The 24,912-nt window shown below is 43.4% G+C and overlaps 1 protein-coding gene across 1 annotated transcript in view; it reads left to right on the top strand.

The window, feature by feature from the left end:
• The window catches only part of ANKH (ANKH inorganic pyrophosphate transport regulator), a 169,993-nt gene that overhangs the window by 92,464 nt on the left and 52,617 nt on the right, over positions 1 to 24,912 (top strand). The window contains exons 2-3 of the mRNA XM_019982985.2: positions 4,320 to 4,536; positions 21,695 to 21,813. Of these exons, the coding sequence (XP_019838544.1) occupies positions 4,320 to 4,536; positions 21,695 to 21,813 (336 nt within the window). The remainder of the gene's footprint in view (positions 1 to 4,319; positions 4,537 to 21,694; positions 21,814 to 24,912) is intronic.

The following is a 24,912-nucleotide window of genomic DNA, read 5'->3' on the forward strand; positions in this document are numbered from 1 at the left end:
AGCATTACCGTGGATGCCCCAGCCAGACTGCTTGCTTTTTAGCAAAGAATAAAGCTTTGCCAGCAAGACACCTAAAAAGACTAATCCTACGTTATTTTAAAACTTGTGCTAATATGTAATATATCATTATATATTAATTATATCATTAATTATATATTTAAGTGCATGCTAAATCACTTCAGTCATGTCGGATTCTTTTTGACCCCATGGCCTGTAACCTGCCAGGCTCCTCTGTCCTGGGATTCTCCAGGCAAAAATTCTGGAGTGGGTTGCCATTTCCTACTCCAGGGGATCTTCCCAACCCAGGGATCAAACCTACATCTCTTAAATCTCCTGCATTGGCAGGTGGGTTCCTAACCACTAGTGCCACCTGGGAAGCCCTAAATTATATTTAATTTAAACTATATATTTAAACTTGAACACAATTTTAGCAATGAAAAGCAAGCAGTTTACAGTCAGAGTGGAGAAGGATGAGAAGGAAAAAGAACAAACCAGACAGTGTTCTCTATGACTGAGAGAAATGTAATTAGAAGCTGTATTGAGCGGGGGTCCCTGGAAACAGAGCATGCCTTGGGAAATTTTCACGTGACTGATTTATTGAGTGTGTACTCTCGGGAGAGGGGGAGCGGGAAGCAGTGGGTGGTGGGGAAAATTTAAAAAGGATGTGGTCTTCTCTGGACACTGCTTCCCACCTGATCCCACAGGGAGCTCCGGAGCATGAATTGTACCAGCGTTGATCCCACAGGGAGGCAGGGGAGGTGATCTTGTATATCCCTGTGTCAGCCCTTCATTGTCTGGGTGCTGCCTGGCGGGGGTCAGAAGTGCCCTAACCAACCCAAAGTGGCTGGGAGCAGTGTTTCCTGAGAAGGAGGCAGCTGTGAGCCTTGAGTGGCCAAGCCCCAGGACCTGGGGATGGATGTGCTGACCAGTAAGGGGCATCTGGGTGGGAAATCAACCACATCTACTGTAGAGGTCTGAAAGGAAATTAATCTGGGAAGATTATCAAGTGATAGATCTTGACACATAGCAGGAGTCCTCTGACACCATACACCTTTTGAACACAGGATTTATTGTCAAAGAGCTTGTTGGTTTTTAGTGTGCTTCAGGCTGATAAGATGTTAGATCAGCTTTGGTAGAAGGAAATTTGTTCCTAAGGAAGGCATCGTGTCAGGTATGAAGGTTCTGATGGAAAATTTTAAGTTATTACTGGAAAAAAAAGGAAAAGAGAATGAGAGGTATAATTGGAAGCAGTTATCAAAAACTACCTTATATAATCGTACAAATGTTATTGGCTCAGCGGGTAAGGAATCTGTCTGCAATGCAGGAGACACAAGAGATAAGGGTTTGATTCCTAGCTTGGGAAGATCCTCTGGAGGAGGAATGTCAACCCACTCCAGGATTCTTGCCTGGGAAATCTGTAGCCTGGTGGGCTGTGGTCCATGGGGTCACAAAGAGTCAGACATGACTGAGTACATAGCATATGACACCTTATATAACACCACCTGTCAGAAGAATGACACTGAATTTCTACAAGTATCATATACTTTTATTATAGATTTTTCTAAAATAACCTTACACATTGGTATTTTCTACAGTAAATACATTTTTGGCTAACTGCTTTGCATAGATTGTTCAACTACATAATGGTAGGTAAACAACAGGGACACTTGCCAGAATCCCTGGAATGTACAGCACCGAGAGTGAGCCCCAGGATCAGCAGTAGACGCTGAGTGATAATGACGTGTCAGTGTAGGTTCATGGACTGTAGTCAGTGTAGCTTTCTACGGGGATGCTGTGTGTGCTTGGGGAAGAGGGAATGTAGCAGCTCTCCGTACTTTCTGCTCCACTTTACTGTGAGCCTAAAACTAATCCGAGAAATTAAGTCTATTTTAAAAGTGTATATACAATGGAATATTAGTTATAAAGCAGAATGAAATAATGCCCTTTGCAGCTGCATGGATAGATCTAGAGATTATCATAGTAAATAAAGTCAGAGAGAAAAAAACAAAAACATATGATATCACTTCTATGTGGAATCTAAAAAAATTATACAAATGAACTTATTTATGAAACAGAAACAAACTCACAGACAGAAAACAAACATGGTTCCCAAAAAGGAAAGAGGGTGGGAGAGGGATAAATTAGGAGTTCGGGATTAACAGATACACACTACTATATATAAAATAGATAACCAGCAAGGATTAACTGTACAGCACAGGGAACTATATTCAGCATCTTGTAATGAACAATAATTGAAAAGAATCTGGAAAAGAATATGTTTAACTGAATCACTTAATTACACACCAGAATCTAACCCAGCATTATAAATTACCTAAACTTCAATAAAAACTAAATTAAAAAAATGAGAAGTGTATGCAGAAAGCTGATCTCCTGCCTGTGCAGTTGCCTGTTCCTAAAGACAGAGGTGATATTCTGGTGACATTTTTATTTATTTATTTATTTTTGTAGTCAGAAAAATTCATTTATTTATTTATTTTAATTGGAGGCTAATTACTTTACAGTATTATAGTGGTTTTTGCAATACATTGACATGAATCAGCCACGAGTGTACATGTGTCCCCCATCCTGAAGCCCCCCCACATCTCTCCCCATCCCCATCCCTCAGGGTCATCCCAGTGCACCAGCCCTGAGCACCCTGTCTCATGCATCGAACCTGGAGTGTGGTGATCTGTTTCACATATGATAATATACATTTTTCAATGCTATTCTCTCAAATCATCCCACCCTTGCCTTCTCCCACAGAGTCCAAAAATCCGTTCTTACATCTGTGTCTCTTTTGCTGTTTCTCATATGGAGTCATCATTACCATCTTTCTAAATTCCATATATATGCCTTAGTATACTATATGGGTGTTTTTCTTTCTGACTTACTTCATTGTGTATAATAGGCTTCTGTTTCATCCACCTCATTAGAACTGATTTAAATGCATTCTTTTTAATGACTGAGTAATATTCCATTGTGTATATGTACCACAGCTTTCTTATCCATTCATCTGCTGATGGACATTTAGGTTGCTTCCTTGTCCTGGCTATTGTAAACAGTCCTGCGATGAACATTGGGGTACACGTGTCTCTTTCAATTCTGGTTTCCTCAGTGTGTATGCCCAGCAGTGGGATTGCTGGGTCATAAGGCAGTTCTATTTCCAGTTTTTTAAGGAATCTCCACACTGTTCTCCATAGTGGCTGTACTAGTTTGCATTCCCACCAACAGTGTAAGAGGGTTCCTTTTCTCCACACCCTCTCCAGCATTAATTGTTTGTAGACTTTTTGATAGCAGCCATCTGGTGACATTTTTAAAACAAAGTTCTTCTACTTAGACATCCATTCCCACAAGCTCCGATCTAATTTATTCGTCTGTGTGCTCAGTCTCGCAGTCTTATCCCACTCTTTGCAACCCTATGGACTATAGCCCATCTAGCTCCTCTGTCCATGGAATTCTCCAGGCAAGAATACTGAAGTGGGTAGCCATTCTCTCCCCCAGAGGATCTTCCAGGTTCAGGGATCAAAGCCCAGGCTCTGTGTCTCCTACGTTGGCAAGTGGATTCTGTATCGCTAGTGCCAACCTGGGAGGCCCCAATTTACTCATCTAGTAGGTGGAAAAGTTAGAAGCTCAGAGGGTGGTCCCTCATAGGGGATGGTTAAAACAGAGTATTCTATGGCCACATCTCTGGCAAGAATTATTCAAAAACAGTGTATTTAAAGATTTTCTTTCCCTATTTGTCTGCACAAAGATCAGGAATATATTTCAAATTAAAGCACAATAAGAATCAGGTGAATAGCATCCACAGATGGTATAAAAATTCCATCAATACCCATTTTCATGACATAGAGCTTACATTATGCTATGAAGGATACATACAGAAGTACAATATTTCACACATACATACACACGGGAAAAAAGGACCCATCACCCACTCCATATAAAGTGGTTGACCCATTTCCAAAATGTCTGTTGCTATTGTGTAGATTCAGCCTGCAAATAAAATTTAACATGTTAACCTTTTAACCAGAACATCTTAGAATTATTTTCTGATATTAACGTAGAACACTTGTTGGGTTTTTTCAATTCCTTTCATAGGAATTTCGTAGGTGATAGCGGACAGCTATCTCCCCCATAAGAAGATATTTCAAACTGAAGCTAATATGGATGAAAATGAAAATAAATAACCTTTATCAAATTACAGTGAGACTTACCCTATAAGCTGCTTAGCGTTCCTATGGAAACACAACCTGCTGTGTTTTATTGTGGGAGAGAAGACGACGTTTCTAATGCCGTTTGTGGGTCTCTTCACTCCACAGGCCTTGAACCGGGGGATCGCTGCTGTCAAGGAAGATGCAGTGGAGATGCTGGCCAGCTACGGGCTGGCCTACTCCTTAATGAAGTTCTTCACAGGGCCCATGAGTGACTTCAAGAACGTGGGCCTGGTGTTTGTGAACAGCAAGCGGGACAGGACCAAAGCTGTCCTGTGCATGGTGGTGGCCGGGGCCATTGCTGCCGTCTTCCACACCCTCATAGGTAAGACTGTCGGTCGTCCCTTAAGAATCCAGCTTTGCCAATTCCCTGTTCCTCTTAATCTATTTATGTGTATTTATTGTAGTAGTGATTTCTTCCATAATTATTAAGTATCATGAGAATTTTAAGGGCTGGGGGGAATGGAGTTGGTACTTCTAGGGCAAAAAAAAGAGACATCCTTTCTCTAGGAAATTGTATGTCTCTGGTTGCCAAACCCTGTGTCAGAGAAGGAAGAGTTCCATTAATATGTGATCAGATTTAGGACTTCCCTGGTGGCTCAGACGATAAAGCGTCTGCCTACAATGCCGGAGACCCAGGTTCAATCCCTGGGTCGGGAAAATCTCCTGGAGAAGGAAATGGCAACCCACTCCAGTATTCTCACCTGGAAAATCCCATGGACGGAGGAACCTGGTAGACTACAGTCCAAGGGGTCGCAGAGTTGGACACAACTGAGCGACCTCACTCACTTTTGTTAAGGCTTCCCTGGTGGCTCAGATTATAAAGAATCCATCTCAATGTAGAAGACCAGGGTTCGATCCCTGGTTAGGGAAGATCTTCTGGAGAAGGGAATGGCTACCCACTCCATATCCTAGCCTGGAGAATCCCATGGACAGAGGAGCCTGGCGGGCTACAGTCCTTGAGGTCAAAAAGAGTCAGACATGACTGAGCAACTAAGCACAACATACACACACACACAAAGATGAAAAAAAGTCAGGTGCTTTTGTTAGACAGACGTTACTTAACCTTTTTTTTCAAATTGAAGTGTAGTCGATTTACAATATTGTGTTAATTTCAGGTGTACAGCACACTGATTGAGCTACATATATAACTTTTTCAGATTCTTTTCTGTTATAGTTATTACAAGATATTGACTAGAGTTCCCTGTGCTACACAGTAGGACCTTGGTGCTTATGCACTTCATCAGACTCACTTAATCTCAAGAATAAAAACAGAATGAGCATTATTTAGGATTGATTCTCATCAGCAGTGAAAACAAATGAGATTGTCTTCTGTATTAAAATTGTCTCATTTTAGGACCTCATGCTTCTATTTTAGATGAGACTTGACACTCTGGGCATAACATTCTTTGCATCAAACAAGAAAATTAAGTCACACAGAGTGATTGACCCGTGGTTGGAAAGCCCTTTCCTTTAGAGTCAGAGCTCTACTTCTGCTGCCTTCAGGGTAGTGATAAAAACCCTTAAGGGCACAATTTCAGAACCTATAGACTTCAAAACAGCTCAGCTTACCTGGCATAAAAGTTGAATGACCCACCTACTGAACCCAGTTACATGAAGCCCGTGAACAACCCTTCACAAACCCGTTGTGTGTCTTCAGCTTGGCCCTGGTTGCCTGAGAACCATGAATGTCCGTGCTGAATGAAGAGCCAGGAGATTAACCCACACCATTTCCCATGTACTCAGGTGTCAACTCAAGTTTACTCATACAATTGTGAATCTGAAAGTAAATAGAGCCAGCTCTTTGTGGGTTTCCTTTTTAATAGAGCATAGGATTTTGTGCTAAGAACAATGAGGACCAGAAGATGCTTCCCGTGGGCCAAATATCCAGACCAAGTGTTGCTGTTGATCATTTTCATTTGGACTGAGAGCTTCAGGGTGTGGGGTGGAGAGGAGATGCCTTTCTTGCCCTCAACTTACACCCTGAATACTGAGCTCTCTACTGAGTTTTAAAGGAAACTCTTCAGCAACAAGAATTCATCTGGGCCATTTTCATAGATGGCACAGTGGCTCAGTCAGTAAAGAATCTGCCTGCAGTGCAGGAGACCTGGGTTCGATCCCTAGGTCAGGAGGATCCCGTGGAGAGGGAAATGGCAACCCACCACAGTATTTTTGCCTGGGAAATCCCATGGGCAGAGGAGCCTGGTGGGCTACAGTCCACGGGGTTGCAAGAGTCGGACACGATTTAACAACTAAGCTGCCACCAACCAACACCATGTGTATCTGAGAAAATGACATATGTGAAATGAGCAGGTCTAAATAAGTTTTTGCCTAAAAAAGGAAGACAAATTAGTTCCTTTTTATAAAATTCCTTCCAAATAAACCCAACATTTCCTGTTTTATGAGGGAATGAGACTTTGGGACTCATAGCTAATTACTAGCTGTCTGTAATTAAGGAAAACTTGAGTTTTCTGTGTTATTGACGCTGTTGGGAGGAACAATTTGGTCACTGAAATAAAAATTGAAGTCATCTTCTAATTTAAATCCAAGTTTTTCAACTTTAAGATGGAATCCTAAAATCTTAAATTTGAACCAAAATGGTTCTACCTCCAGATATTTAACAATTGTTTTTATCACTGTTGATATTTTTACAATTACTATATAGCATTCCCCCCCCCCCAACAAATGCTTTCCACAGTCACTACAGAAGCACATATCAATTTCTTTCAAACATTTAAAACTCAAAATTTAATGATTTTTCCACCTGTAGTATATTGGTCTCATTTCAATTTTCTGTCTAAGGGTTTAATTCTTCTCTTGCCTTGTCTGCTACATCAGACATATTTGCTCATCTTCTTGTCTCCTCTTTCTGTTTTTTTGTTTTTTTTTTTTTAAGTATCCTGTAAGTCTTTCTGGGGCTTCCCTGGTGGCTCAGGAGTAAAGAATCGCCTGCAATGCAGGAGACACAGGAGATGTGGGTTCAATCCCTGGATGGGGAAGATCCCCTGGAGGAGAACGTGGCAACCCACTCCAGTATTCTTGGCAGGTAGATCCCGTGAACAGAGTAGCCTAGCAGGATGCTGTCCATGGGGTTGCAAAGAGTTGGACACAACTGAAGTGACTGAGCACTCAAGCTTTTCTGTCCTCAGATCTTGCCAATGGTTTCCCAGAAGCTTGACCACAAGCTCCAGATAGGATGTTGATCTCTTTGCCTCATTTTCCAACATAATTTTCTCATCATCAATAAACATCCACCCATTTAGTTTCTACGTTACAATGTGTCACCTACACTAGACACTAAAACCATTTCTCATGTCTTAGTCATGCTAAAAACAGCTACTTACATCTCTACTTAAACAGTTAGCTCTCAGATGTCTATGCTTGGGACAAGGAAACAGTGATAGATAAAACAGAAAGGCAAATATTCCAGATATATTTGACTTGAGAAGCCATCATCTGTTCTCAGGCAGTCTTCTAATTGTATTTGCTTGGCCTGAGAGTGAAATGAGTATGTATTTAGCTCAGTAGGCAAAGAATCTGCCTGCAATGCAGGAGACCCAGGTTCAATCCCTGGGTCGGGAGGATCCCCTGGAGATGGAAACAGCAACCCACTCCAGTATTCTTGCCTGGAAAATCCCATGGACAGAGGAGCCTGGCAGGCTACAGTCCATGGGTCGCGAGAGTCGGACATGACTGAGCAACTAAACCACTACCACGACCACCATTCCTCACACGAGCAGCTCCTCGGTAAGGCTCAGAGTCCGTACAAGAAGCAAGGTGTTCCCGGTTCACCAGCTTAACTCACAGGGTGAGAAACCAGAGTGATCGAGGCCAGAAGCCTAGTTTCTTTATATTCCTTTGTTCAGGCGAAACCAGTCTTACTGCCTTAAACGTTCGTTTTTAGGTGCTATTTCCCTATCTCCTTAATGGATTTCTTTCTTTTATCAAGACCTTCTAACTTTTCCATAGCATTTATGTAAGGACATTTGAGAGCAGAGGGGAGGAAGAGATTCTTTCTCTTAGGGTTGTGTTCTGAAAAGCTCACGAGGTGAGTCATCTTCTGTTGTTATTTGGTCAGTCGTGTCCCACTCTGTGCGACCCCGTGGACTGCAGCACACCAGGCTTCCTTGTCCTTCACTATCCCCCAGAGTTTGCTCTAACTCATTTCTATTGAATTGGTGATGCCATCCAACCATCTCATCCTCTGTTGCCCATCTCCTCCTGCCCTCAATCTTTCCCAGCATCAAGATCTTTTCCAGTGTGTCAGCTCTTCACATCAGGTAGCCAAAGGCTTGGAGCTCTGGCTTCAGCATCAGTCCGGAAGGAGTATTCAGGCTTGATTGGTTTGATCTCCTTGCAGTCCAAGGGACTCAGTCCTCTTCTAACTGGCTCTGAAAACATGAGCTGTATTTCAGCCTGTGCAGTGTTCAGTTGTTCCAGTCGTGTCTGGCTCTTTGTGATCCTGTGGACGTAGCCCACCACGTGCCTCTGTCCTTGGGATTCTCCAGGCAAGAATACTAGCGTGGGTTATTACCATGCCCTCCTCCAGCAATCAAACCTGCGTCTCTGACATCTCCTGCATTGGCACGCAGGTTCTTTACCACTAGTGACATGTGTGGATCACGCATCCCTTTCTAATTTTTCCCTTATCTTTGATACAAGATGGACTTGTGAGTTTGACCCAAGGCTCTAAATGACTATTTTGTCTCACCGCATAAGATTACAAATGGTGACTTTTCTTATCTATTATGTTTCCTTAATTCCATCCAACGTCAGGCTGTGGCTTTAACACCACCACCCTATTGGGCGTTTGTTTGTTTTTTCAGTTTAATGGCCAACTCCTTGATTTCTTTTTGCTTTGTTTCCTAATTTACCTGTTTCTTCATTTTATTCTTTACCATCATAGTTACTTTTCCCAGCAAGATATCATCTGTAGTTTTAATGAATATACTTCTTTATTCAAACACATTTATAGATGAAATTCGACCATTTTCCCTTATGATATTATTAGCATTCTTGTTAATTCTAAAGAGACATACCATTAGTATTAGTAGAGCTGACCTTCCTGCTTTGCACTTGAGGGGCTTTGACTAAAGGGGAGTGAGACTAAGAATTGCCCTTTGTTTAACTCACTTTTTGGAGAAGGTGATGGCAATCCACCCCAGTACTCTTGCCTGAAAAATCCCATGGGCGGAGGAGCCTGGTAGGCTGAAGTCCATGGGGTCACTAAGAGTCGGACACGACTGATCGACTTCACTTTCACTTTTCACTTTCATGCATTGGAGAAGGAAATGGCAACTCACTCCAGTGTTCTTGCCTGGAGGATCCCAGGGACAGAGGAGCCTGGTAGGCTGCTGTCTATGGGGTCGCACAGAGTCGGACACAACTGAAGCGACTTAGCATCAGCAGCAGCAGTAACTCACTTTTAATCCCTGTCTGTCCTATCAGTGGTCCAACAAATTGCTTACTGACCAAATAGTATGTGCGTGTCGTTCACGTCCTACTAACGATAAGCTGGGTGCAGAAGTGAGACGAATACAAAACAGATGGTGGCCAGATACACCCTTCTTCTCAAAGAGATGTAGTTAATGGGAAAGTGTGCCTGTTCAGCATGGATTTCTAGAAGCAAAAGCTATTTTCAGCCTGTGAAAATTTTTATGATACTGTAATATGTAGCATTTATTTTTCTCTTTCTGACTTAAACTTCACTCTGTATGACAGTATCTGAATCTATCCACATTCTCAGCAAAGAGCACAGTTCCATTCCTTTTTATGGCTGAGTAATGGAAAAAGCAAGAGAGTTCCAGAAAAACATCTATTTCTGCTTTATTGACTATGCCAAAGCCTTTGACTGTGTGGGTCACAATAAACTGTGGAAAATTCTGAAAGAGATGGGAATACCAGACCACCTGATCTGCCTCTTGAGAAATTTCTATGCAGCTCAGGAAGCAACAGTTAGAACTGGACATGGACCAACAGACTGGTTCCAAATAGAAAAAGGAGTTCATCAAGGCTGTATACTGTCACCCTGTTTATTTAACTTCTATGCAGAGTACATCATGAGAAACGCTGGACTGGAAGAAACACAGGCTGGAATCAAGATTGCTGGGAGAAATATCAATAACCTCAGATATGCAGATGACACCACCCTTACGGCAGAAAGTGAAGAGGAACTCAAAAGCCTCTTGATGAAAGTGAAAGTGGAGAGTGAAAAAGTTGGCTTAAAGCCCAACATTCAGAAAATGAAGATCATGGCATCCAGTCCCATCACTTCATGGAAATAGATGGGGAAACAGTGGAAACAGTGTCAGACTTTATTTTTCTGGGCTCCAAAATCAGTGCAGATGGTGACTGCAGCCATGAAATTAAAAGACGCTTACTCCTTGGAAGCAAAGTTATGACCAACCTAGATAGCATATTGAAAAGCAGAGACATTACTTTGCCAACAAAGGTTCGTCTAGTCAAGGCTATGGTTTTTCCTGTGGTCATGTATGGATGTGAGAGTTGGACTGTGAAGAAGGGTGAGCGCCGAAGAATTGATGCTTTTGAACTGTGGTGTTGGAGAAGACTCTTGAGAGTCCCTTGGACTGCTAGGAGATCCAACCAGTCCTTTCTGAAGGAGATCAGCCCTGGGATTTCTTTGGAAGGAATGATGCTAAAGCTGAAACTCCAGTGCTTTGGCCACCTCATGTGAAGAGTTGACTCATTGGAAAAGACTCTGATGCTGGGAGGGATTGGGGGCAAGAGGAGAAGGGGACGACAAAGGACGAGATGGCTGGATGGCATCACTGACTCAATGATGTGAGTCTCAGTGAACTCCGGGAGTTGGTGATGGACAGGGAGGCCTGGTGTGCTGCGATTCATGGGGTCGCAAAGAGTCGGACATGACTGAGTGACTGATCTGATCTGATCTGATACTATATGTATACATATATACTACTATATACATATACATATATACTACTATGTATAAAATAGATGACTAATGAGAACCTACTGTAAAATAAATATTTTTAAAAAGAAAAGCAAGATGGTAGAAGTAAACCAGAGTCAAAGTTGAAGGAGTCAAAAGTGGATTTGAGCGAGCACACTGACAGTGGAGAAGGCAAGACAAGGGGCTATTGGGTGGTGGGGGAAGATGTGGGAGGCACACAGCCACCATACATTTATAAATAGGGGATAATAAAGCAGGAAAAAGGGTTCAGTGTTGAATGTCACAAGTACCAGGTGGATGTCTGATGCTCAGGTTGGGGCAGGTAACCCAGCACAGATGTGCAGCCTGAGACTATGGAAGAGCCCATTAAACAACACAGATGGCAAAGGGGGAGGAAGAATGAAAGGGAAGGAGAGCAGGGAAGGGCCAAGCAGAAAGAGGACCAGCAAAGAGGGCATTAGGCACTTAGCCCTGCAGCTGTCCCTGGGTCCCTTGGAGGGCCTTTGATACCAGTGGGCATTTTTTGTTGTTGTTGTTACATCTCAGTGACAACTATATAAAATAAAGCAAATTTATCAGTTCAACTCAGTCACTCAGTTGTGTCTGACTCTTTGCGACCCCATGGTCTGCACACCAGGCTTCCCTGTCCTTCACCATCTCCCGGAACTTGCTCAAACTCATGTCCATTGAGTTGGTGATGCCATCCAATCATCTCATCCTCTGTTCTCCCCTTCTCCTCCTGCCTTCAATCTTTCCCAGCATCAGGGTCTTTTCCAATGAGTCAGCTTTTCACATCAGGTGGCCAAAGTATTGGAGTTTCAGCTTCAGCATCACTCCTTCCAATGAACACCCAGGACCGATCTCCTTCAGGATGGACTGGTTGGATCTCCTTGCTGACCAAGGGACTCTCAAGAATCTTCTCTAGCACCACAGTTCAAAAGCATCAATTCTTTGGGGCTCAGCTTTCTTTATAGTCCAACTCTCACATCCATACATGACTACTGGAAAAGCCAAAACTTTGACTAGACAGACCTTTGTTGGCAAAGTAATGTCTCTGCTTTTTAATGTGCTGTCTAGGTTGGTCATATCTTTCTTCCAAGGAGCAAGCGTCTTTTAATTTCATGGCTACAGTCACTATCTGCAGTGATTTTGGAGCCCAGAAAAATAGTCTCTCACTGTTTCCATTGTTTCCCCATCTATTTGCTATGAAGTGATGGGATCAGATGCCATGATCTTCGTTTTCTGAATGTTGAGTTATACGCCAACTTTTCACTCTCCTTTTTCACTTTCATCAAAAGGCTCTTTAGTTCCTCTTCACTTTCTGCCATAAGGGTGGTGTCATCTGCAAATCTGAGGTTATTGATATTTCTCCCAGCAGTCTTGATTTCAGCTTGTGCTTCATCCAGCCCAGCAATTCGCATGATGTACTCTGCATATAAGTTAAATAAGCAGGGTGACAATATACAGCCTTGATGTACTCCTTTCCCAATTTGGAACCAGTCTGTTGTTCCACGTCCAGTTCTAACTGTTGCTTCTGGACCTGCATACAGATTTCTCAGGAGGCAGGTTAGGTGGTCTGGCATTCCTATCTCTTTAAGAATTTTCCACAGTTTGTTGTGATCCACACAGTCAAAGGCTTTGGCATAGTCAATAAAACAGAAGTTGATGTTTCTCTGAAACTCTCTTGCTTTCTCAATGATCCAACAGACGTTCATATAAGTATGTTTAATACAGCCTTAACAACAAGGCAGATCTATATGTTCTGATTACTGCTTTTTAACTTTATGGTCGCTAAAGAAATTTTTATTGCTTAGAAAAGCTGAATATATTTTGTCATTCTGCATAGTCTCCTTGGTTATGAACTAATGCCTTAGCTAAGTACTCTGAGATTTTTTCTTTCCAAAAATTGTGTATTTCCCATTGGAGAAATCATCATTCCCAGAATGATCTCTTAGAGTTTTTTTCCCCCAATTTGGATGAACTTTGACATTTCAAACTTTTCAGTGTCTACTAGTCATCTACCAGTTCCTGCAGGATCTTCTTACTTGGAAGAGATTTCAAATGAGCGTCTCCAGCTTTGAGCAACCCAGTTTCAGATGTCTCTCCTTTCCTTCACTTACCTGGTATTATATCTGGACATCCACTGGTGGGTTACAGCAAGATGTTATAGACTTAGGTCAGAGAGGACCCAAAACTGCTTTGTAGGGTCATCCTTTGTAGGGTTTTTGTGTTTGTCCCAATAAAAGAGAAATCTTTCACTAGGTCCTTTTTATTGCATTTGCCTATTACATTTGCAATAAGGTTTTTTCCTAGTGTGTTTCATATTCATTTTCTCTGATTTCTTGTTCTTTTTGGAGCCAGCTGCTGAGCCAGATCTTCTCCCATCCTTGGAGTTTTGCACATGGTGGTGGCTTTCCCCTGACATGACTGGGGAGATTCTCACTGACCAGACAGGCACTTCCCCAGGAATTTGTGGGGGAGATGCTGAGGAAAAGATGGTTCCAGAAAATTTCCTGCCCCAAACCTTATACAATTAGTCAGAGAAGTAGACACTTGGAACTTGTCGAACGGACAGACTTGAAATCGAGAAATCCACTGGCCGAAAAGTTGATGTCTGTTCTATGTACACCTGTGGCCTGGTTCAAGAAACCCAAATTGCAGGAGCCTTGAAAGTATTCCTGGCTTTTTGTTCTTGTCATCTGTTGGGCAACTGCCAGTAAGTGTCCCTTTTAAACTAAATTATAGGCTTCTCTGGTGTCTCAGACTGTAAAGAATCAACCTGCCATGTAGGAGACCCAGGTTCAGTCCCTGGGTCGGGAAGATCCCCTGGAGAAGGAAATGGCAACTCAGTCCAGTATTCTTGCCTAGAGAATTCCATGGACAGAGGAGCCTGGCAATCTACAGCCCATGGGGGTCCCAAAGAGTTGGACATGGCTGAGTGACTAATACTTTTACTTAAGCTAAATTGTAGCCGCTACCCTAGTCATGAACTCATCTATGAGACTCCATTTTATAAAAATGCAAGTCATGAGATTTGCCAGCCCCAGACCTTAGTTTAACCCAGGGGTCAGATATTTTCCTGTTTCTCCCTGTTTATCTATAAAAGAGAGGAAAATTTGCCAACCTTGTGTTTGGTTTCATTGGGTCCAAGTCAACTTCACATGCGTGGAAATTATAGTATGGCCTGGCCTCCTAATTCACACAGAGGTAGAAACCACTGCTGTGGATTTGTTTACTTCTTTCCACACTTACTCCTTCCAGTGATCTGCAAGCCCTCTTCCATGCCACAGAGGAGTCCAGGCAATCTGCAGAGCTCAGAGGAACAAAACTTGTACAGTTTCCTGTGCTTCTACAATTTCTCAAGAGACTCTGTTTGTCCTTGTTCCCTTGTCAACAAAGCTGTCCATTATTCATGGATTATAAACCAATCCTGTAAAGAGTAAATTGGGACAACTTGGTATCATTTAAACCAGCAAGGGTGGTAGGAATGGACAGGCAGGTCTGTATAGTCTCATGATCTATTGCTGTGTGGCAATCACCTCGGTACTCACTGACTCACAAGACAAGCTTTCATTCTTGCTCACTAGACCATAGGTCAGTGGGGTGGCTGTTTTGCACTTGGCCATGTTTATGCCTCTGTGGTCAGCTGAATCCAAAGGAGACTCTGCCGGTCTTGGTGGGCTCACCAGGATCTGTCAGGTAACAGTAGGCTGGTCCAGGTGGCTCCGTGGACAGCTGAGCTCTGTTCCACATCGCCTCTCATCCTCCTCCACCAGCCCAAGCTTGCCTAAACAGCTGTGCCCGTACCTCCAGCAATGGATAGAGACACACAGGGTCTCTTGGGCCAAAAATCAGATGCGGCTCAACTTCACTGCCACTGCATGCTCCTGGGCAGGACAAGTCACAGGCCAGCCCAGGTTCCAGGAGTAGGGAAATTGACTCCAACTTTTGACAGGAGGAACTACAAAATCACATGCAGGGTAGGGACGTAAGAAGGAGAGAAGAGTTGAGGACACTGTAGCCATCAGCCTGCTACACTCACTTCTTGGCAGGATTATGGATTCATGCATTTATTCCATCCATAGAGACTGAACACTTCCTATGTGGAAAATATTGGCCTATATCCTGGGATTTCAGGCGTAAGGCTTGTTCTCTAGAGAGAAGCAGAAATCATGCAATAAATTATTACATTACCCACTCAATCGAGTCTTTTTTTATTGAGGTATTGTGGCTAAGCTAGTAAAGGATCCACCTGCAATGCGGGAGACCTGGGTTCTATCCCTGGGTTGGGAAGATCCCCTAGAGAAGGGAAAGGCTACCCGCTCCAGTATTCTGGCCTGGAGAATCCCATGGGCTGTATAGTCCCTGGGGTCACAAAGAGTCGGACACGACTGAGTGCCTTTCACCTCACTTCATTAGTTTCCAGTGTACAGAAAAGTGAATGTTGTACATATATTTGTTTTTCAGACTCTTTTCCAGTATAGGTTATTATAAGATATTGAGTACAGTTCCCTATACTATAATATATATTATATGTTATCACTTGTATTATGTGCTATCATATGTAGCATATATATAATGTATATAATTATGACCCTGATGCTGGGAAAGATTGAAGGCAAGAGGAGAAGGGGACAACAGAAGATGAGATGGCTGGATGGCATCACCACTCAATGGACATGAGTTTGAGCAAGCTTCGGGGAATGGTGAAGGATGGGGAAGGCTGGTGTACTGCAGTCCATAGGGTTGCAAAGAGTCGGACACAACTTAGCGACTGAACAACAGCAACAAGGGTTCCCAAATTTGCCTCTCGGAAATGCACATATTAACCTTTCCCTAAAATGGGAGGAAGGCTTTTTCGTCAACTCCCATGGGAAAATTTTAGGTAATGAGACTTGTTTTGATTAATACCAATATTTCATGGCATATTGCAACAAGCACTGGTTACTCTGGTTGAACAAGTTTGGGAACCACTGATTCTGGGAGGGTCCACCACTCCAGTGGGCTGAGGTAGGAGGAGCTAGGGATTTGAATGACGGCCCCTCCTGTTTTCCTGTTTCCGCAGCTCAAATACCTGTAAATAGGTCAAGTCCGTGTCCTCTTGCTGCAGCCAGGCCATGAAATCCATTTACATCTATTCAAAAGCCTCACTTAATTTCTCTTTCTAATGTTCTACTTTTCATAAGGAATATAGGCTATTTCAGAACAGTCTTAGTAAGGCCGTTTATAAAAGTTGAAGGTTACTAAGTGTCATGAAGGCAGCTAGCCTGGTAATTATAGACTCGATGCAAAGCACTTTAAACAAATTACCCCCAGCCTCCAGCTCCAGCCAGAAACAGCTCTGGGAAACAGAGGGGAGGGTGAGGGGATATTAGGTGAAAAACAGCTGCTGGAATTGAGCATTCCCAACTCCCAGGGTGGAAACAACCTTTGTAGTTAAAATCAGACTCTTCTACCGCATAGGCGAGGAGTAAAAGGAAGGAAGAAAAACAGGAAGAAAAGCTTCTTTCCGTGGCCTCCAGAATGTTCCTCTAGTAGCTAAAAGAGGACAGGAAGTAAAAAGAAGCAAAAGCATCCTCAGGCCCATTGGTCTTAAAGTACCCTGGCACTTGGGGACCCCGGAGCTGCAGTCTGAACAAAACGAGGAGGTGGGGGACATCCTGGCAGAATCAGAGCTTTGGCTGAGCTCAGCACCCAGCAGTCCTGCAGACTCTCTTCAACTTTCGATGTTTGCTCTTCATTGCTCTGCGTAAAGGCACTGTTTTTAACGTTTTAGTTCAAATATTCTAATAAATTGGTATACTTAGATATGGGCTTCCCAGGTAGCTCAGACGGTAAAGAATCTGCCTGCCATGCAGGAGACCTGGGTTCGATCCCTGGGTCAGGAAGATGTCATGGGAGAAGGAAACGGCAACCCACTCCAGTATTCTTGCCTGGGAAATCCCACGGATAGAGAAGCCTGGCGGTCGACAGACTATGGGGTCGCAAAAGAGTCTGACATGACTTAACAGCAACCAGCAACAGTGGCAATACTTAGGTATATTCATAGAAGTAGAAAAACTGATTTATACTGACCCCTATACACTCAGACCACATGAGCCAACTGCTCGCTTTGCTCACAGCTTCTCAAACTCACACAACCTTTCTTCTCTGGCTGCTATCCTACAGTCTCATGGGAAAAGAATTCTCTCTAGAAGCCACCTGTGTGAGTTTGCTAGGTCTGTCCTAGCAAAGCACCACAGACAGCAGAAGTGCGTAGTCTCACAGTCTGGAGGCTGGGAGATCGAGGCAGTGGTGGTGAGGTTGGTTCCTTTGAAGGCCATGACCGAGAACCTGTCCCAGGCCCCTCTCCAGCTTCTGGGGGTTTATGATATGTAGTGTCTTAGTGTCTTTTGGCTTGAGGAGGCATCTCCCTGATCTCTCCCTTGATGGTCTCGTGAGCTTGTCCTTTTGCACATTTCTGTAGGTCTCCAAATTCCCTGTTTAGAAGGATACCAGTTGCCGTGGGTTGGAAGCCCACTGTCCTTCAGTGTCACCCTGCACATGCGTGCTTGGTCGCTCAGTCATGTCCAACTCTTCAATCCCATGGACTGTAGCCCACGAGGCTCCTCTGTCCATGGGATTTTCCAGGCCAGAATACTGGAGTGGGTTGCCATTTCCTTCTCCAGGGGATCTTCCCCACCCAGGGATCGAACCAAGTCTCCTGCACTAAAGGCGAATGCTTTACCATCTGAGCCACCAGGGAAGCCCCAGGGTCACCCGACCTTCACTAATTATACCTGCAATGATCCTGATGCCAAATAAGGTCACCTTCTGAGGTCCTAAGGGCTAGGAGTCAACAAATGAATTGTGAGGGGACAGAGGTCAACCCATACATCCCCCTCTGAATCTCAGCCTTTCTCCAGTCTCAAGGTCCCCACTTTGGCCATCCAGTCAGGTCCGCTCAGCTGGCATTTATATCAGCTCTAACCTTTACCAGGGAATTTTAGTTCCTGAGCTATTCATAGCCATCCCTGGGCTCCTGCACTTGGCATGGCTCTGTTTGCCCAGCGTGGCTGCCTTTACCATTTGCAGCTGCCTCTGCCAGGAAGGGCAAGGGGGCAGGATCAGGACATCTCTCTGGGGATCTCCACACAATGAACTTGACTGACAATGAAAAGGCATGTACAGATCAACAGCGACCATGATTTCCAAGTCTCAGCACTCACAGTAAGCTGTGTGTGTGGTTCAGTAACATCTGCATCCCAGCTTCGGGTTTCAGCGGCTCATCTCGGATCTGAATGCATTTCTCACCTCGCTGCAAAGTGGGGCTGGAGGACTCCCTCCCTGCCTCAAAGGGTCAGGTCACCTTCGTACCTTCTGATCCAAGCAGGACATCACAGCTGCCTCCCTGGTCCCTGGCCATAACTCATCCCACTTCTCCCTTCTTTGCTGTTTCTGCCAAGTGCCAGCCTCCCTCCTGGATTTCCCTTCCTCTTCTGCTGGCCCCACCATGCTCCACCCCTGACACCTGGGCTCACCTGGAGGTTTGCCTTTTGATTTCCACCTCTGTTCCTCCTGGGAGGATTCAGATCTCCCCTCCTGCATTTGCCTCCCTCACCAGCCCTGTTTTCTGTATGACTCAGTCATCTTAGCCCCCTGCCTCTTGAAATCACTTACTCATACGTCACTCCCACTGGGATTTCCATTTGTGCATTTAAATATCTTTTTTTTCATCCTGAAGAGCATGCTTGATTCAACATTCTCATGCTGCTGCTGCTAAGTCGATTCAGTTGTGTCCGACTCTGTGCGACCCCATAGACAGCAGCCCACCAGGCTCCCCCGTCCCTGGGATTCTCCAGGCAAGAGTTCTGGAGTGGGTTGCCATTTCCTTCTCCAATGCATGAAAGGGAAAAGTGAAAGTGAAGTCGCTCAGTCATGCCCGACTCTTAGCGACCTCATGGACTGGAGCCCACCAGGCTCCTCCATCCATGGGATTTTCCAGGCAAGAGTACTGGAGTGGGGTGCCATTGCCTTCTCCACCACATTCTCATAATTCCAGGCTAATCCCAACAAAAGATGGAGAATTATTTCTTTTTACCAATTAATATGGTAATAAACCCACAAAGAGAAACAATTTGGTGACCGAACAATGACAATAACAAGTGGTAACAAATCGTCCCCCACACTTTGAAATGGAGAAAGGGATTCTGATTGTTTCACAAAAAGTAAGAGGGACACTGCATTTGACCTCCTTTCTGATTTTAAAGCAGCTTCTGCACTTCTCAAGTGTATAAATATTCATATTAATGAAAGAGTGAACACAGCAGGAACGCTACTATTAGAGCACTATGTAAAACCCTATGAAAACACAAAGATTATTGTTTTCCTGTATGGTCTAAACTTTGTATCAGTGAGGTAGGAAATAGTCAATATTTTATTTAACCTTTACTAAAATGTCAGGGAGCTTCCCTGGTGGCTCAGATGGTAGAGAATCTGCCTGTGGTGCCGGAGACCCAGGTTCAATCCCTGGGTTGGGAAGATGCCCTGGAGAAGGGAATGGCTACCCAGTCCTGTATTCTTGCCTGGAGAATCCCATGGACAGAAAAGCCTGGAGAGCCACAGTCCATGGGGTCACAAAGAGTCGTAGACAAATAACACACACACACACACACACACACACACAGCAATGCCACAGTGCTTAGTTCATACATTATGGAATTTTTCTCTTTCTACCTTTCTCACCCTTCGGCACGTACACACTCATTCAGCCTTTGTTGGTTAAAGCCCATTATGTTCTAGTTACACACTGGTCCCAAATCCTCACATTGGAGGGACTTGGAAAGCACAGAGACAGCATTTTTCCACTGGGCAAACTATACCCACAGTTTCCATCCCCCACAATTTTTGCCTTCCTTGGAAAAATGAAACAAAAGGAATTACAAACAGTGACTAGCTACCTTTAAATTTCTATTGACAAGCCACGTTTTGTTGAATCCCTGTGTTGTGCACCTGGAACTAGCATAATATTGTAGATCCATTAAACTTATTAAAGAAAAAAGAAAAGGCATATTAACACATAGGAATTTTCTCTTAGTAAATAATTAAGAATACCTACAGACATTGAGGGCTTCCCTGGTGGCTTAGTGGTAAAGAATCCCCCTGCCAATGCAGGAGATGCGGGTTTGATCCCTGGAGAAGGAAATGGCAACCCACTGCAGTATTCTTGCCTGGGAAATTCCATGAACAGAGGAGCTTGGTGGGCTACAGTCCATGGGGTCGCAAAAGAGTCAGATGTGACTTAGCAACTAAACAACAACTACATGGGCATTGAGCTTTCAAACTAGCCATCAAGCATTCTTTTATAATATCAAAAGAATGGAAACAACCTAAATATATACTAAATGGAGATTGAGCAAGTGATACTAAATAAACCTGCAAAAAGGAATTCAGTACAACCAATCACATATAGAAGCATGTTATGGAAAGGATGTTTATGGTTCACAAACGAGTATGTATGTAGTATTGAGAGGGTAATAGGCAGTAAGGCCAGGGCTCTCCAAACGGAGGAAATAGCCTGCAAGTGTCAGACATTTTTATCTCTCTTAAGCGGCCAGAGGAAACAAACGTGATATTTTTTTCCTTCTCTATACAAATTTAAAAGAAGGTTTCTCTTAAAATACTGTGTTGCCATAATGACACCTGGTTTCGCCTGAAGTTAACTATTCTCAAACCTAGAGATAACCAATGCCTTTTTCTTACTGAAACATTTGTCTTAAGCTATGCTAATGTACTATGCGTTTACCCCGAACTCCATCTTCAAGTCGGTTCCTCCTCTTGACTCAGAACCTACTTGACAAACCAGTATGTTATACTCAGATATTGTTCCCCTAATCTATGTAAACAAAACTATTTGTATGGTGATCTGCCCTTCTTCAAGATCCAAGTTAATCATTTTATGGCCCAGGATAAACCATTTGGTGCCAAGATTATCCCAAAATGCACCTTATGGGTGAGGGGCCTGGTGCCATTCTGAGTTTTAAGACATTCCTTTCTTTCATTAACAGACTGCTAGTGACTATTTAACATCCAGCTGAAGACTAGCAGGGGGGCACTCTTTCTGCCCCCTTCTGATGCCTAGGATAAGCTTTCTCTATCTCCTTTATACTTTAATAAAACTTTATTACACAAAAGCTCTGAGCGATCAAGCCTCGTCTCTGGCCCCGGATTGAATTCTTCTCCTCTGGGGGCCAAGAATCCCGGTGTCTTCGCGTGATTCAACAACAACCTTTTAGTGTGAGGCCATTTTTGTGTTAAAACACCCAAGCATACTCCACCACATAACACCCATAAAACAACTGGGTGATCAGCACCCAGAGTGTCAACTGTGACCTCTTCTGGGCAGAAGGATGGATGAGATTGTAGATGATTTTCATCCTTTTGCTTGTCTAGATTTTTCTACAAAATATATATATATATAATCTTTAAAATTGTTTTTAAACTTTTGAGATAAAAAGCTTATGAGGATAACTTTTTCTAAATATTGCCGGGTATTTTTTTTTTTTTGCAGCATATAGTGACTTAGGCTACTACATCATCAATAAATTGCACCATGTGGATGAGTCAGTGGGGAATAAAACAAGAAGGGCCTTCCTGTATCTTGCTGCCTTCCCTTTTATGGATGCGATGGTGAGTAGGAAGGTCGTTGGCACTCTTTTTTATGTTGTGGGAAAAAGTACATGGCCTAAAACTTACATTTTAACCATTTTTGTGTGTGCAGTATATTCACATTGTTGTGAATCTTCAGAACTCTTTTCATCCTGGGATACAGACTCTATTCCCATTAAACACTGACTCCCCATCCACCCCTCTCCCAGCCCCTGGCAACTCGGAAATGGAAATGGGTCCACTTACTCCCTACAATAGATCCACTTACTCCTTGGCAGGAAAGTTATGACCAGCCTAGACAGCATGTTAAAAAGCAGAGACATTACTTTGCCAACAAAGGTCCGTCTCATCAAGGCTATGGTTTTTCCAGTAGTCATGTATGGATGTGAGAGTTGGACTATAAAGAAAGCTGAGTGCCGAAGAATTGATGCTTTTGAACTGTGGTGTTGGAGAAGACTCTTGAGAGTCCCTTGGACTGCAAGGAGATCCAACCAGTCTATCCTAAAGGAGATCAGTACTGAGCGTTCATTGGAAGGACTGATGTTGAAGCTGAAACTCCAATACTTTGGCCACCTGATGCGAAGAGCTGACTCATTGGAAAAAACCCTGATGCTGGGAAAGATTGAAAGCAGGAGGAGAAGGGGATGACAGAGGATGAGATGGTTGCTTGGCATCACCAACTCAATGGACATGAGTTTGAGCAAACTCCGGGAGTTGGTGATGGACAGGAAGGCCTGGTGTGCTGCAGTCCATGGGGTTGCAAAGAGCTGGACACAACTGAGCGACTGAACTGAACTGAACTCTGTACAAAATGACCTACACACTTGAGGCTCTCTTCACTGCCCTCTACACTTTTCTCACTGGAGGAATATTCATATAACGTGAAATTTCCCATATGAACCATTGTTAAGTGCAGTTGAGTGGCCTTGGGTGCTTTCACATTGCTCTTCTCCCATCCCCGCCATCCACGCTCAGCTCTCTCCATCCTCCCCTCTGAACACTGACTCCCCACCCTCCCCCAGTCCCTGACACCCACGACTCTTACTTCTGTGTCTGTGAACTCGACTACTCTCGGTACCTCATGAATAGAATAATACAGTATTTGTCTTTTTGTGGCTCTTTGGCTTATTTCACTTCACAGACTATCTTCAGGGTTCATCCATGTTGTAGCCTGTGTCAGAATGTCCTTTTCTAAGGCTAAGTAATATTTCTTGTATGTATAAGCTGTATTTTGTTTATCCTTTCATCCATCCTTGGGCATCTGGGTTATTTCCACATTTGTCTGCTATGAATACTGACACTAGGAAGATGAGTGTACAAATATCCCTTTGAATCCTTGCTGTAATTCTTTTGAGTATATACCCGTAAGAGGAATTGCTAAATCATATAATAATTCTGTTTTTAAGGTTTTGAGGCTCCATCATACTGATGGAGCAGCTGCACCATTTTACCTCTCCACCAGCTGTGCGGAAGGGTTCCAACTGACCACTCACTGACTTTTAACCAGTCCATCTTGTCAGTTTATTTTATGAGAATTGTCTGCATTTGCCACAAGTTCTGGCAGGAGGCAAGGGAGCTCCCTTGAAACTTTGATTCAAATATAAATTCTTTTCTGATATATTCAGGCTCAAGAGATCAGGATAGCTTTCAGATAAACTTACCACTTGTGTGGTATAAGCACCCAAAGCTGCTTACAGTAAGACTCACTTGAATATCCTGATAGGGCTTTATTACTTTAATAACCAGCTTCGCTAGAGTAGCTGAGGATGACTCACTTCCATAGATTACATTCTTTGTCCTGATACTGAAGAGTTCTCAAAGAATGCTTTTTTCCTATTCGTCTGTATTATAGATATAAAAGAGACTTAGCAAAAATATATATACACACACACACACACACATATACATATATCTCCAATAATGGCTGATGGTGGAAAATAAACCCTTTCTTTAGGATCCATTTTAAATTACCTTTGAAAGGAAGCTTTAAAATATGATCATTTGTATGGGGTTATTTCTAGTTTTTAACAATTTTTCATTATGAAAAATTTTAGACATACATGAAAGTAAACACAAATCATTAGCATGCAACAAGGCATTTCTTATAAGAAATGGCCTTTGATCTTACTGTTATATAGGTTTTGTTTTGTTTTGTTTTGCTTAACCACCCCTCTCCTCCAGTTCTGTATACATTAGATGTGTGAGGTGAGTGGACCTCTGTATCAAGGTTAAGGCAGCAGCCCCAAATCCTCGGAGGAAGGAGGCAAGGTACTAATAAAAATGCACGTGGTCCATCCTCTCAAATGTCATCAGAAGGCTCACTGTGCCCGCAGCTGTGTTACGGGCACAGCCTCACTGAATCTGACGACTTCCTAGCAGTGTGGGGGAGCCTTAGATACTAAACCCTCAGTTTCCACCGAAGGTTCTGATTTTCAGTTGTCCTGACATCACTTTAGGCTAAGAATTTGGCCATTGGAACACTTGTACCTGGATTTCCCTTTTCTTACTTATCACCAGGTGTGTTTACTCTGGTAGCTGACACAGACCGTCCACCCCTATGCCCCCTGCCTCCAAAAGAAAAAGGCCAAGGATTTGGGGTGTATGGAAGCAGAGTCCCCATGGGGCCCAGGCTGGACTGAGGTGGCACCACAGTGCCCTCAAAGCAGTGAGAGAACTGAATGGGGTGACCGACCTTTTTCACAGCCTAAGAGAGTGAAGACCCAGCTTCCTAGGCAGAGTCTGAGATTCTAATGCCCTTCCTCCTATCTGCACTGAGACTCTGCTAACACACAGAAGAACTACTATTAATCAGGGAACGCAGGACTAAATGTGGCTCACAGACTCATTTGCCACAGAAGTTCCCAGAACTCAAAACATTTGTGATCCGCACACTTTTCTTCCATGTTTCATCTACCAACTCCCCCAAAAGACCAGTAGTAAAAGATTACTGATAAAGACCAAAATAATACATATCATCTCCCCAAACACACATACACATGCACACGTGCACACACACACACCCTACCGCATGGCCCTGATGTGTTAGTTGGAGAGATAATATTTTTGAATCTTATCATCCAGGTCACTTTCAGTCAATAAAGACAGCCTACCATCCACAGT

This window comes from Bos indicus, chromosome 20, assembly GCF_029378745.1.
Source record: "Bos indicus isolate NIAB-ARS_2022 breed Sahiwal x Tharparkar chromosome 20, NIAB-ARS_B.indTharparkar_mat_pri_1.0, whole genome shotgun sequence".
In the NCBI taxonomy this organism is placed as follows: Eukaryota; Metazoa; Chordata; class Mammalia; order Artiodactyla; family Bovidae; genus Bos; species Bos indicus.